Below are 13136 nucleotides of genomic sequence, written 5' to 3'. Positions count from 1 at the left end.
GGATGATGCAATCTTTGTGTCGGTCGATGCAAAGCTTGGTTTGTTTGTTGATTGTTGTTTGATGGTTAAAGTATCTCTATTGCTTGTGTGTTAGCCCAGTAGATGGGAGGATTGCCTTACTGAGTGTTTATAAAATACTCATGCATTGCAATTTGTGTTTGTGGAGCAGGTAAAGGCAAAGTGTCATCGTGGAATCAAGGCAATGAAGAGGAGGATGTTCTAGTGGTTCGCTTGGTTGTCTGGCTTCTGTTAGGTTGCGTGAGTTGAGTCTTAGAATGTTGTTTAGGATTGCTGGTTCTCTGGTTTATGTTGTTTGGATCATTAGTTTATGATTTGGAATTGATATTGGTTATTGGATTATGATTGGATTATTTATTGGTTATCGGTATCTCTTTTCCGCAGTTGGTTGTGTTTGTGGTTAGGTGGCTAGTGGGTATAGGACCACTAGCTGTAGTTTATTTATTATTTTTTATTTTTTATTTTTTTGAATAAACGGTCAGGTCGTTTCAATGAAGCACAATTTCAGGAGATTTTACCAAATCCACAATGTTAAAAAATAGTTCTAACCAAAAATCACAAAAATATTGGAGATCTAATTACTAATTGTTTGAAAAAGGTGGTGTGGTAATGTTGTGTACAGAACCGTCAATATTAATTGTGGTCTGGTAATGTTGTGTACAGAACCGTCAATATCGATAGTGGTGTGGTAATGTTGTGTACAAAACCGTCAATACTGATTGTACAAACAAATCTTGAAGAACACAAACAATAATCACCAATTTATTCATCTGAATAATCAATACATAGAGCTTTCAAGGCAATATTTCAGATATGAAACAAACCATTTATATGAATCAAGAGATCACAGATTGAAGAATCGATCAATTTAACCAAATAATCTCTAACAGATATGTAAAAACAAAATGAAGAGAGAAACTCAAATATTGATAGGTACAGGCGTGTTGCAGAATCATGATGAATCGCAAAGAACCGTTCAGCTTCCTCGGCTAGTTCGATGATAACATCGGTGTCGCTGACCTTGGTAAAAGATGCACTCTTCTGTCACTCAGTTCATAGAGGCGACAAGATCGGCTAGGCGAGGACAAATCGGCGACGAATATGACGACGAGAAGACGACGACAATGACATTAAATTTCCTTTGTAGAGATAAAAGAGTGGTTTATTTTAATTAATAATTATAATGTTATGTGTGTTAATTTTGGAAAATAGGACAGTGTTTGCTAAATTTAGAAAAAAAAAATCAGTGATATTTTTGAGAATTGCTCTTAAACAAAAATATATCTACCAAAATGTAAAAAAAAAATTGAATCATATTCCTTTGGTATGACTAGTTTTAGTTAAGATTTTGATTTTATATAATACTAGATTAGGACCCGCCCGATGTGCGGGTTTATAATTTTTAAAATTAAATTAAATTTATCAAAGAATATAAAGTAAATATTTTTAGTAAGTAAATAGATACACCGAGGTGTCCAATGTGATATTTGATGTAAAAGATGCGACTCTACGGTTGAAACTATTAATCACGTTTTTATTTTGAATGTCCTCGTTCGTGTGAAGTTTGGGATTTATCTCTGACTCTGGTCTTGTCAGAGGGTTTACCATATAAGTCGGTGTACTCAAATTTGGATTTATTTTTCTGTAGGGACGCCTCTCACCGGGGTGATCCTGATCAACTTCTTCAATTACCATAGATTTTATGGACAATCTGGAAGGCCATAAAAAAAATCAAGGTTAAGAGATAGAGGCAAATGATATAATTACTCAGACTTTGGGCGATATTTAGTCTGGGAATAGCCGCTCTCTTTTACGGCAGTCATGTCAGCTCCATCTTCATATTCAGATGTCCAGGTTTCTTCACCCCATTGTCAGATTGATGGTTCTTGTAAAGCAACCAATGTGTATTCATGATTGGGCTGGTGGTGTTGTGTTGGTGAGGAGCGAACCTTGTTGCTGGGGCCCAAGTGTCTAAAATAGAGTCCCTCCCCCTGCATTCGGAGTTAAAAACGTTGTTGTGGGCCATTGAGCGGATACGTGTTGAAGGGATCGCTTGTCAACGTTTTGAGACTGATTGTGCTGAGTTACTCACTATGGTGCAGTAATCTGAATATTGGCCATCCTTCTCCAACTTGCTCGATGAGTTTAACTCGCTGGAGCCTTTTCCACTATTTTCTATCTCTTGGATCTCGCGTGCGTCAAATACGAAAGCGGATTGTCTAGCCCGTGATTCGTGTTCTCTTATCTCTAAAGTTTCTTTTGTAAATCCTTTCCCTCCGGTTTGGGCAGCTAACCGATAAATTTTCTTTTAATTGTTTGATTGGAAAGAAAACAGTAAATAGATACACTTTTAGTTAAAGAAAATAGACGTAGATGAGTTCAAAGTTATTAAAATAAAATTAAATTCAACAAAGAATATATATTTAGTTCTTTTCGTAAGTAAAAATAATATATAAAAGTAAAGAGATAAACTTTTAATTATAGAAAATAATTGTTGTTTTTTTGCTATAATACACTAATGTATATCCATTTACAAATCTACTATCTACATCACCATTAAAAGTGAATTTGTACACACAAATATATTTTACTGTTAAAATATATTCTTTAGTCTTTACTACTACCAACAAATTGTCTTTATGAACATATCAACAAATATATTATATGTCTCTTTACTTTAACATTTGTGTAGATACAAAAACGCATATGTTAATCTCACATATTCCTATCTTATATATTACAATAGCAGTCTTTTTGAATAAATTATTTGATTGGTGAAAAAAATATGAGACATTCTATTTTTTTTTACGTTTTTTTTCAACAATATTTTTCTTTGTGTAAAGGTGAGTATTCACATTTTTTAGAAACAGTAATTAATTGTAATATAAAAAGTAACCTTGTGTAAGTAACCTTGTATGCTCAAAGGTAATATGATACTTGTGTCACAATCATTTTTTTTTCTTATATAAAAAGTAATATTATTTCTTGTAAAATTAGCAACTTAAAATTAAAATAATTAAACAATATTATAATTTCGAATTTAATGATATATATATATATATATAATTTCCTCATAATGATTTTTTCTAAATTCTAAAGCTGTTTAAATATTGTAAATTATATTAGGTTTGCTTTTCTCTATTTTACTTTTATATAAAACCTTTTTATGGTAGGTTTTGATTTTTTACATTTTTATTTTTTATAATTTTAATAAATTTAAAATTGACATGTGTCAACATCTGAATAATACAATTGATACATGTTACGATCTTGTTAATTAGTTTTTTTTTTATATCAAACTTTATATAATAAAATTATTTCTCCATTCAAAAGATTTTCATAGAACATAATCTTATTATATAAAATTAGGTTATTATATAAACTGTTTACGTAATCTTATTCTATCAAATTTCGATATTTTACGTAAAAAAGATTACCGATCGATTAAACCACAATAAGATTTTGATTGAATTTCAAACTTTGTTTTTTTTTGTTAAAGAATTTCAAAACTTGTTTCGGTGTTCGTTTGGTTTGGATTGTATTTGTCTCATATATAAAATGCTAGTTTCTCAAAAAATTTCATCAGGAAACTAAAACTTTTTATTTTTTATTTTATTTTTTAATGTCGGTAAGTTAAATTTGTGTATTAGTTGTTAATTGATATGATGACAAAGAGTCAAAGACGGAACAAGCATGGTCCATGTGCACTCCGGAGGAATAGAGCCGTTATAAATCCATCCACCCACAACGTCATTATTCTATTAAAAAAACTCATTATTATTATTTTATCATTTATCAAAAATATCTCCAACTTTTATCGCCTCTTTTTGTTTCCCAAAAAACAAAATAGTTTACCTTTTTTAGGTTTCTTCTACAGTCTCAACGCGTTTCTTCTTCCCTTCCCTCTGAACGCGTTTCATCCAGTTTCTAGATATCTAAGGGGGTAATGGGTCCTCAAAGCGTTTCTCATTTCATTTCTCAAAACTGAGATTTTAGAATATCACGCTTGATTTTGGATAAAACTCTCACCTTTGTTTTTTTTTTTTTTTCAGGTGAGATCGATGTTGAATCTGTTAACCCTCGTAGTCCGATTTGCAATCGTAATATTTAATTTGGGTATTACGGTAAATGGGTTGGGTGTGAATTGGGGAACAATGGCTACACATAAGCTGCCGCCAAAGACAGTGGTTCAGATGCTCAAGGACAATAACATTAACAAAGTTAAGCTCTTTGACGCGGACGAGACCACCATGGGTGCACTGGCTGGCTCCGGTCTCGAAGTGATGGTCGCTATTCCCAATGATCAGCTTAAGGTCATGGGCAGTTACCATCGAGCCAAAGATTGGGTTCGTAAGAATGTCACTCGTTATAATTTCGATGGTGGTGTCAATATCACGTCAGTTTCTCTCTCTCTCCCTCTCCCTCTCTGTTTGATTGTTACTGGTTTGCTTATAATGTTGTCTGTAGGTCAAATTAACATTCATTGTTTTGGTATATCTTGGTCCAAACCTCATAAAACCCATGATTGTTCAGTTTATGAGAAGCCAGCCAGAGTGACAAGTTCCTTGAAACCGCCTAATGGAAAAACATGTTTGAGTTATGTCACTTTCTTTGGTTTTTTAGGAATTGGTGAAAGCTGTGTTGTCTGATTGTGAAATTAAATATCTGAAAAAGTAAATCTTTTAACCCTACTGTCAAAAATGCAAAAGACTAAAATGTTCCGACACTGTGTTTATATATATATATATATATGTCTCAGTGAAGCTTATCTCTTGTGGATGTGTGTGTGTTTTTAGGTTTGTAGCTGTTGGGAATGAGCCATTCCTCAAATCGTACAATGGATCGTTCATAAACCTCACATTCCCTGCACTTCAAAACATCCAAAATGCTTTAAATGAAGCCGGACTAGGAAACTCCGTCAAAGCAACAGTCCCTTTGAACGCGGATGTATACGACTCACCTGCAAGCAACCCCGTTCCATCTGCAGGAAGATTCCGTCCTGACATCATTGGTCAAATGACTCAGATTGTTGACTTCCTTGGCAAGAACAATGCTCCCATCACAATCAACATCTACCCTTTCTTAAGTCTCTATGGGAATGATGATTTCCCACTCAATTACGCCTTCTTCGATGGAGCTCAGCCGATAAATGACAACGGTGTTGATTACACAAACGTCTTTGATGCCAATTTCGACACTTTGGTATCGTCTTTGAAAGCTGTTGGTCACGGAGATATGCCGATAATCGTTGGAGAAGTCGGTTGGCCAACAGAGGGTGACAAACACGCTAATTCCGGTAGATATCTCTGACCTTTTTAACTGCTTTAGGTGTTTTTTTTTTCCCTTATCTTTTCATGAAATGTTTAAATTTTCGTAGGCAATGCCTACAGATTCTACAACGGGCTTTTACCGAGGCTTGGAACAAACAAAGGCACTCCATTGAGGCCCACCTACATTGAGGTATACTTGTTCGGATTACTTGATGAGGATGCGAAAAGTATAGCACCTGGAGAGTTTGAACGCCATTGGGGAATATTTAAATTCGATGGGCAACCAAAGTTTCCAATAGATCTGTCGGGTCAAGGACAGAATAAGTTCTTGATTGGTGCACAAAACGTGCCATATCTACCAAACAAGTGGTGTGTGTTTAATCCAGAAGCCAAAGATTTGACTAAACTCGCGGCTAACATAGATTTCGCCTGCACTTTCTCCGATTGCACGGCGCTTGGTTATGGATCTTCCTGCAATAGTCTTGATGCAAATGGGAATGCCTCATACGCGTTTAACATGTACTTTCAAGTCAAGAATCAGGACGAGAGTGCTTGTTTCTTCCAAGGTTTGGCCACCATTACAACGCAGAATATATCTCAAGGACAATGCAGTTTCCCTATTCAGATTGTCGCTTCCTCAGCCTCTTCTTTTTCTTCTTTGTCTTATTCTTTGTTTTTTTTAACCGTTTGGTTTCTATTGTCAGGGATGATGTTTTGAGGTTATATTGAGTTCGTTGAACTTAGTGAGACTTTTGTGGCCTTAGTTTATTACTGATTTATATATATGCTAGTATTTGACCCGTGCATATGCACGAATTATTATTTGTGATCAAATAATATAAAACTACATATTATTTTGTAATGAGTAATATATTTTTTAGTAGTTTACAATATAATTTATTGGTTGAATATTAGCAAGTGTTAAAAGTAAATGTATTTTTGGTTCTATAACTTGCTTATAATCAACTCAAAGTTGAAAAAGTTAAAAATATTCTTTATAATATATATATTAAATAAAGTCATTTTTCATAGTAACTTTAAAATGAGAAAATAAAGTTTGCAATTTTGTTGAGCAAATCAGAAAAGAAAGGACACAACAACTATTATGCTTAGCCTTCCAATTTTCCATCATCCCTTAATTTCTAAAATATATTTTTACTGTTATTAATACTATATATATGTACATGGATAGAATAAGATTCGTATGATTTTAATAAAAATAAACAACTAAACAATACTACACGAATTGTAAGTACATAATTGATTTTTTTGTATTAATCTTTTCACAAACACAAACACTGCTCTTAACTAATAAAAGAATTTTAGTTGCCTTTTACTACTTTGCAAAATTCAGAGATTCAATTGGATAAAGATTCAATTCAGAGATTTAGTTAAAACTCTCTTCTTCCTCAAGCGGCCAAAGAGATTTAAATGAGAGGAACACTAAAAAAAAAAAATCTGAAGTCCTAAAAGAAGACAAAAGAGCAAGATTCTTCTAACTTTTTTTTTGATAATGGCTCAGCTTCTGATTCTTTCTCATTCTTTCTCTCTTTTCTTCTTCCTCTAAGAGTTGAAGTTCTCTTTCATCTTCCTCCCTTGCGATTCTTGCACCGCATTTAAACAATTCCACATGAATCGTTAAGGAATATCAAACAAACAAATAAATGAAACTCGTGATCAGAATACTTATGTACCTTCGTCTCTCTTCCTATTGGATATCTTCAAAGCTTGCTTTCATGTTTATGTCATCATCGTCGTACCTAGAAAAACGCTTGCTGGGTCTGAAATGAAAACATAAAACCCATATAAGTATCAGGAGACATATTAGTAATGGATTTGAGAGTAGGAAGAGCAGTACTTACAACAAATGTCTAAGCATGGTGAAAGCTTCTTCATCCTCTGAACTAATTGCAGCCTCTTCTTCTTCAGCAGCCTCCTATCATTATCTATAACACGCGAGGGAGGTCTCTTGGGAGCTGGTTTACTCATCATATGTACATATTACTTGAAAAATTAGTGTCCTCCTAGAGAAAATACATAAGAGAGAGATATGTGAAAGATCATGATATTTGGTGTTTCGTTTCGAGTTAGGAACTTATTGTTTTGGTATCATTCGGGAAACTTTCTCTTTTCTACTACCCGTTGCCTATGATGCGATGACACTGGTCTTGATGAGGACTGTCTTTGAGCATTTTTAATAGAACCTTTAACGAACAGGCTGCGAAGGACCAAAGAAAGAATGAAGTGTTAGTGAAACTGTGAAAGCTTGATTTTGATATATATATTGATTTGAAGGTCAGTTGATGAAAGAGTTTGAGAAGTTTTTTATACGATCGTGGCAACAAAGAATTGAGATCGTGGAGAACCTTTAATTTGGTTCAGTTTTTTCTTTTTCTTTTTTTGTTTTTTTTTCTTTTTCCAATCGTCAGGGTAAATGATTTTTTTGTTTGTTTTTGTTTAAACTAGGACTCAGACACCCGGGGGGGGGGAAATATTTTTAAAAAGATAGATTAAATTTATAATTTAAAAGTAAACATTGTGAAATTAGTGAATGTAATAGAATAGTTTGAATATATAAACATTAAACATAAACTGTTACTAAAAACACAACCATCAAAATGAAAACTTATAACAAAAAAATTTATGTAGAATAGACACAACTTTACAAAAAAATATTGTTTAAAATATTATAATTATAAAAAAATTTATGAAGAATTATGGTAAAGAGTTACAATTAAAAAAATCATTATGATAATGTGATCCTAATTGAGAATATTGCACTAACGGTTGTAATGAGTAAATGTAACTTTCTATTAAATAATTGTAATTAATAATATATTTAATAATGAGTGAAACCGTATCAACGAAAAATTAAAATATACAACTTTTAAAAACAAAATAAAATAAATTTTAAATATTAAAATAGTTTTTAACGAAAGCTACAATAATTAGACGCAACATTAAATTCTATACTAAATTTTATCAAATTTCTATATTGCTATAATCATTTCAAAAATTTTAGTTAGATTATAGAATAAAGTTGAAAATTGAATATTAATATTCAAATTATTTAGATTCAAACAGAAAATTTGTTTCAATGAAAAATGATTTGTTAGTTATTGATGACGTGACAAGTATATAGAAAGTTCAAAAGAAATGACTATTTAAATAGACCGAAAAGTTGTGATGAAAATAAAGAATAAAAAATAGTGAAAAGGGGCTTGTGTGGCCTTTTTGGCGGGCTGTTTAGCCAATTGTGTGGCCGATGTGCTTACTGGTATTGTTGAAGAGGATTTAATAAGATGATTAGTTCCTATGGAATCCTGAGGTATACTGGGTTGAAGGATTATTCGATTTCTATAAATGGAAAGTTTCCATGAATAGAAAGTTTCTAAAAATGTTCAATTCTATGAATAGTTAGGACTTGTCTATTTTTGGAAAGGGGATGTGAAACACCGGAGTTGCGGCTTGCAAAAAATTTGATGCGGTGAATCAGAATATGCGAACGTATGGTACTTGTTTGTTTTATTACGCTCGTATTGATGATTTGTTGTGGATAATTGCCAAGCGGAAAAAGCTATTTATGGAGATTGCAGTTGCAAACAAATAAAATGTTCTATGAATAGTTAGAACTTGTCTGTTTTTAAAAAGGGCGTGTGTAAACACCCGAATGGTTAAGATGTGTTAGAGTTGGCCTGATTAGTGGTCATGATGGTGTTGATATTCCAGTGAGGGAATATGGGGGTTGGTAGGACATTGTGATGTTTTATGCAAACCACGGAAGGTGGTTCCGGTCAGGAGATGCTTATAGACATTAGGACTTGTTTGCTCATGAGGAGATGATTAGTTCTCCTGGGGGAGATGATTAGTTCTCGGGAGGAGATGATTAGTTCTCCTGAGGGGATGATTTGTTTCCCTAGTGCACCGCGGGCTTGACGGGTTGCGACCCTGAGAGCGCAAAGGAGATGATTAGTTCTCCTAGGGGATGATTAGTTCCCCGAAGGGGATGAGTAGTTCCCCTGGTACCGAGATCTCGAGGGTGACGATCCGAGAGTGAGACGGTATGACTCGAGGACGACGGTCTGAGAGTGCAGGCGGTGTAGTTCGAAGGTTGCGACATGAGAACGTATGAGTGAGAGAGCAAACAATGTCTAGGATGTGGGTGTGAGCATAATGGTTGGACGTAGACCTCGGAGGTCGGGATTGATCTCGTCTTTTTTGTGTTGTGATGACTAGTGGAGTCAGGGCTGTGTGGACTATTGAGTCTCGTGGATGTGCGGGCTGTTGCGACAGTTGCACAGAAAACTTTGGGCTGACAGTGTTCAGTCCGGTCGGATATTGTGCAGGCCGTGGTGACGGTTGCACGGGGGTTCTTGGTGGAGGGACGATGTTGCGGGATTCGTGGACGAATCCTTATTGGTGGGGGAGAATTGTAATGCCCACGAACCAATTTCTGGAATTTTGGTTAGGGTGTCGACCGACACCACATGTGGTGTCGATCGACACCGTTTGCTGATGGTTCGATTGGTTCGTTTTTAATCGTCCAGTTTGCGTGGTTGGTTTAAGAGAAGCCCTAAACTCGAGTTTAAAAGGGGAACTCGACTTATTTCGTCGTTTTAGCCGTTTTTGGACAAAGAAGCAGAGAGAAGAAGGAGAAAACGTTTTTGAGAGAGATTTGTGAGATCTTTTGTTGTTCTTGAGAGATCTATTGCTGTGGAGTGAAGATCTTGTGCTAGGAACGAAGGAAAAGGCTTCAAAGTGTTGGATTCGTCGTTGTTGAGTGAGAATCTTCCTGCAAAAGAGGTGAGTGCTTGACCATGGCTGATCTAAGCTTGAAATCTCTGTTGTTTTGGTTGTTTCTTTGTTTTTGTGGTGTTTTGCTTTTGTGGGTTGGTTGTTTTCATGTTCCCATAGGTTTCTGAGAAGTTTGGAAGAGTTTGGGAGGGTTTGGAAGCGGTTTGGAACGGAGGTTCGTCGTTCGGCTTCGTGCAGATCGATTCTGCGAAGGTGGTGTCGATCGAGACCAGTTGGTGTCGGTCGACACCATGTTGGTCGACACCGACCTAGTGTCGGTCGACACCAGTGACGCGTTAGCGTAGGTCGACACCGACTTAGTGTCGGTCGACACCAGACTTGACCGAGTCTTGTTTTCCTGGTTTGTTGTGTTGTTTGTGTTTTGGTTGTTGGCTTTAATAATAGAATCTCAGTTGCTTGTGTGTATAGCACAATAGATGGGAGAATGGCCTCACTGAGTGTTTATTAAATACTCATGCATCTCAATTTGTGTTTGCGGTGCAGGTAAAGGCAAGTGTGAACGTGGAATCAAGGCGATGAGGAGGAGGATGATTTAGTGTCTCATTTGTGTGTTGTTGGTTATTTATGGTTATGTGTTGGAACCTTGGTTAAAGTTATGATAGCTTGTTGGATAGAATGGTTAGGAATGTTATTATATTAAGGATATGTTGGTTTGGTATTGTTTGTACGTTTCCGTTGTGTAAGATGGTTATGGCTGGTTTAAATGATGTTTTGTGGTTTGGGTTGATTTAATTAAGTAGTATGGAATGCTTAATTATATATATAGTATTTAAAAAAAAAATGGGTCGGGTCGTTTCAATTTGGTATCAGAGTGTATACGGTTCTAGGATGGTCATGTGGATGTTGTGGAGCGGTTCAGAAAATCCATAGAAAGTGATTTATCAGTAATTTAATACTGTTTGGCACTAACATCATATTTTAATACTTGAAGTCTTGGGTGTATCCAACAAGAGATCAAATAAACCGTGATTCATTATTTCAAAACATAAAAGAGTTTGGAAACAACAAAATTTTAGCATTTGTTTTCAATACTTGGCCAATACCCGCATACTAGGTGTAGAAGCCGCTCGTCGTGCACAAGTAGGTAGAATTATAATTTTTTTCATATTTTTAATTTGAGTTCGTAATTTCTGATTGTTGAGATATACATATTATTGTATACTCGACAACTATTCCGTTGTTTTGGTTATGTTAGTATTGTCATATACATCTATAGGGTCTTTTTATTTGGAGGTAAATTACAAATACAATATTTGGTTTCCATTACAACGACATAATAGGTGCAAATACAATATTTTAGTTTCTAATTATGTATTGTTGTATTTTGGATGAAACAGGTGTTTTGTAGCCAAAAAGGAGTAAGAATGAGGAGTCACCCCAACCATAATCCGAAGGTGTAATTTTGCATAAGAATTACCTGAAGTCTTAACCCGAACTAGTGGAGCTAAGCACAAGAAGAGCCACCCGAAGCCCAACACGAAGAGGTGCTCGGCCCTAACTTCGGGCAGATGCTTTGGAATACAGTTGTTGCGTCTAGGTCAGGTGGTTTCCATATATAAAGTCTTTCCTATTTCGACAGCCACAACACGGTAAGACAGAAAGCGAGAGCTGCCGATAGAGGTTTAAGAGCCAATTTTACATTCTTACAAACTTTGTTAGGATTTCTTAATTTCTGTTTTACAATTCTTTTACTTAGATCTGTATTACATTCTACTTCTTTTTAATACATTAATTGCATTTGTTTTTCAATATCTTTATTATGCAATTCTTTTACATTCCTTCAAAATAAAAATGTAGATGATATTCTAAATCTAAAATCTAAAGTTTACATTTTTGTTATGTGTAAGATTTAAATTATCATTTAAAAAGAAGGTGCCATTATATTAGAACTTTAGGTACACAAATCATATGATTATTATATCTTTATATACTTTAAGAAATATTGTTAAAGTTTAACCATACTATGATGTGCCATATTACAGAAAATGCTATTATATTTAAATTAATTTAGTCACTAAAAAGATAAAAATTTCTATTTGTTTATAAAATAATAAAACAATATTTTTGAAATTATTAATAAAATTATTTAGCAGATTCTATTTCTTATTTCATAAATCTTAGGAAACAGTAACAAACTATTTATAGAACAATTATACAACTTAATTTTATTTATAAAACTAAGATTAAATATTTGTATATCTAAATCGTTTAATAATGACAAATATATTTTAAAACTAAGATACAACATTATTTATATTTTAAATATATATTTATATATTTATTTATGCAATGTTAAAACGTTAACTAGCTTTGATATGACATATTACAAAAAATGCTATTATATTTTAGACCTACTCCATCGGTAGTATCATACACGAGTTCTTAGTGTTTTGACTCAAAAAAATAAATCAGAAGGAAAGAAAAAATTCAAGGCGCCTCTAATATAGTTTACCCGATTGTCGTTTAAGAGATGATACGTGTCGGGTTGCCGTTGGTCGAAAGAATAATACAAAGGAAAAAAAAAACTGAGAAGCTCGATTTTATTTCTTTTCCCCTCTCTCTCTCGCGCGATCGAATTCACGAAACGCCGTGTGATATGTAATCGATGGATTTGGAATCAGGAGAAGGTTGAAGCCATAGTTGGAGATTTGGAGATGGATGCGATTTCAAGTTGGAGTCGAAATAATCGGAAGCACAGTTTGAGGATTTCCGGTGGCCGGACTATACTCCTCCGGCTTCGTCGAGGATTTCCGGTGGTTTGAGGATTCAATCACACCATGCCAATGAGGCACCTCAACGCTATCGCCGTTTTACTAATGATGTTCTTTACTCTCTTAATCCTATCTTTCACAGGCGTTTTAGAATTCCCAGCTGCTTCAACTTCGATCCCGACAACGAAATTACCTGATTCAACATCGGATCCGTTCAGTGACGTCCTCTTAGCTTATAAAAAATGGGACTTTCGAGTGGGTTGTGCTCGGTTTAAGGAGAATCATAAGGATTCTATCCGTGGCAATGTTAGTTCGGGTTCTT

General features: G+C 34.5%; 1 protein-coding gene across 1 annotated transcript; it reads left to right on the top strand.

The window, feature by feature from the left end:
• Positions 3808-6110, top strand: LOC109124507 (glucan endo-1,3-beta-glucosidase 8). The gene is made up of 4 exons (XM_010472020.2): positions 3808-3961; positions 4071-4414; positions 4815-5314; positions 5396-6110. The coding sequence occupies exons 2-4, from the start codon at positions 4080-4082 to the stop codon at positions 6004-6006; spliced, it is 1446 nt and encodes a 481-aa protein (XP_010470322.1). The 5' UTR covers positions 3808-3961; positions 4071-4079; the 3' UTR covers positions 6007-6110.

Source organism: Camelina sativa, chromosome 16 (assembly GCF_000633955.1).
Source record: "Camelina sativa cultivar DH55 chromosome 16, Cs, whole genome shotgun sequence".
NCBI classification, from domain to species: Eukaryota; Viridiplantae; Streptophyta; class Magnoliopsida; order Brassicales; family Brassicaceae; genus Camelina; species Camelina sativa.
The sequence above is the reverse complement of the archived record's forward strand: the minus strand, read 5'-3'. Positions and strand labels throughout refer to the sequence as shown.

What these genes read in the sequence shown, in the direction of transcription:
- LOC109124507 (XM_010472020.2), top strand. Translation starts at nt 4,080, where the DNA reads ATGTTGAATCTGTTAACCCTCGTAGTCCGATTTGCAATCGTAATATTT. An exon ending in GATGGTGGTGTCAATATCAC is followed by an intron (nt 4,415 to 4,814) that starts GTCAGTTTCTCT and finishes GTGTGTTTTTAG; the next exon opens with GTTTGTAGCTGTTGGGAATG. An exon ending in TGACAAACACGCTAATTCCG is followed by an intron (nt 5,315 to 5,395) that starts GTAGATATCTCT and finishes AAATTTTCGTAG; the next exon opens with GCAATGCCTACAGATTCTAC.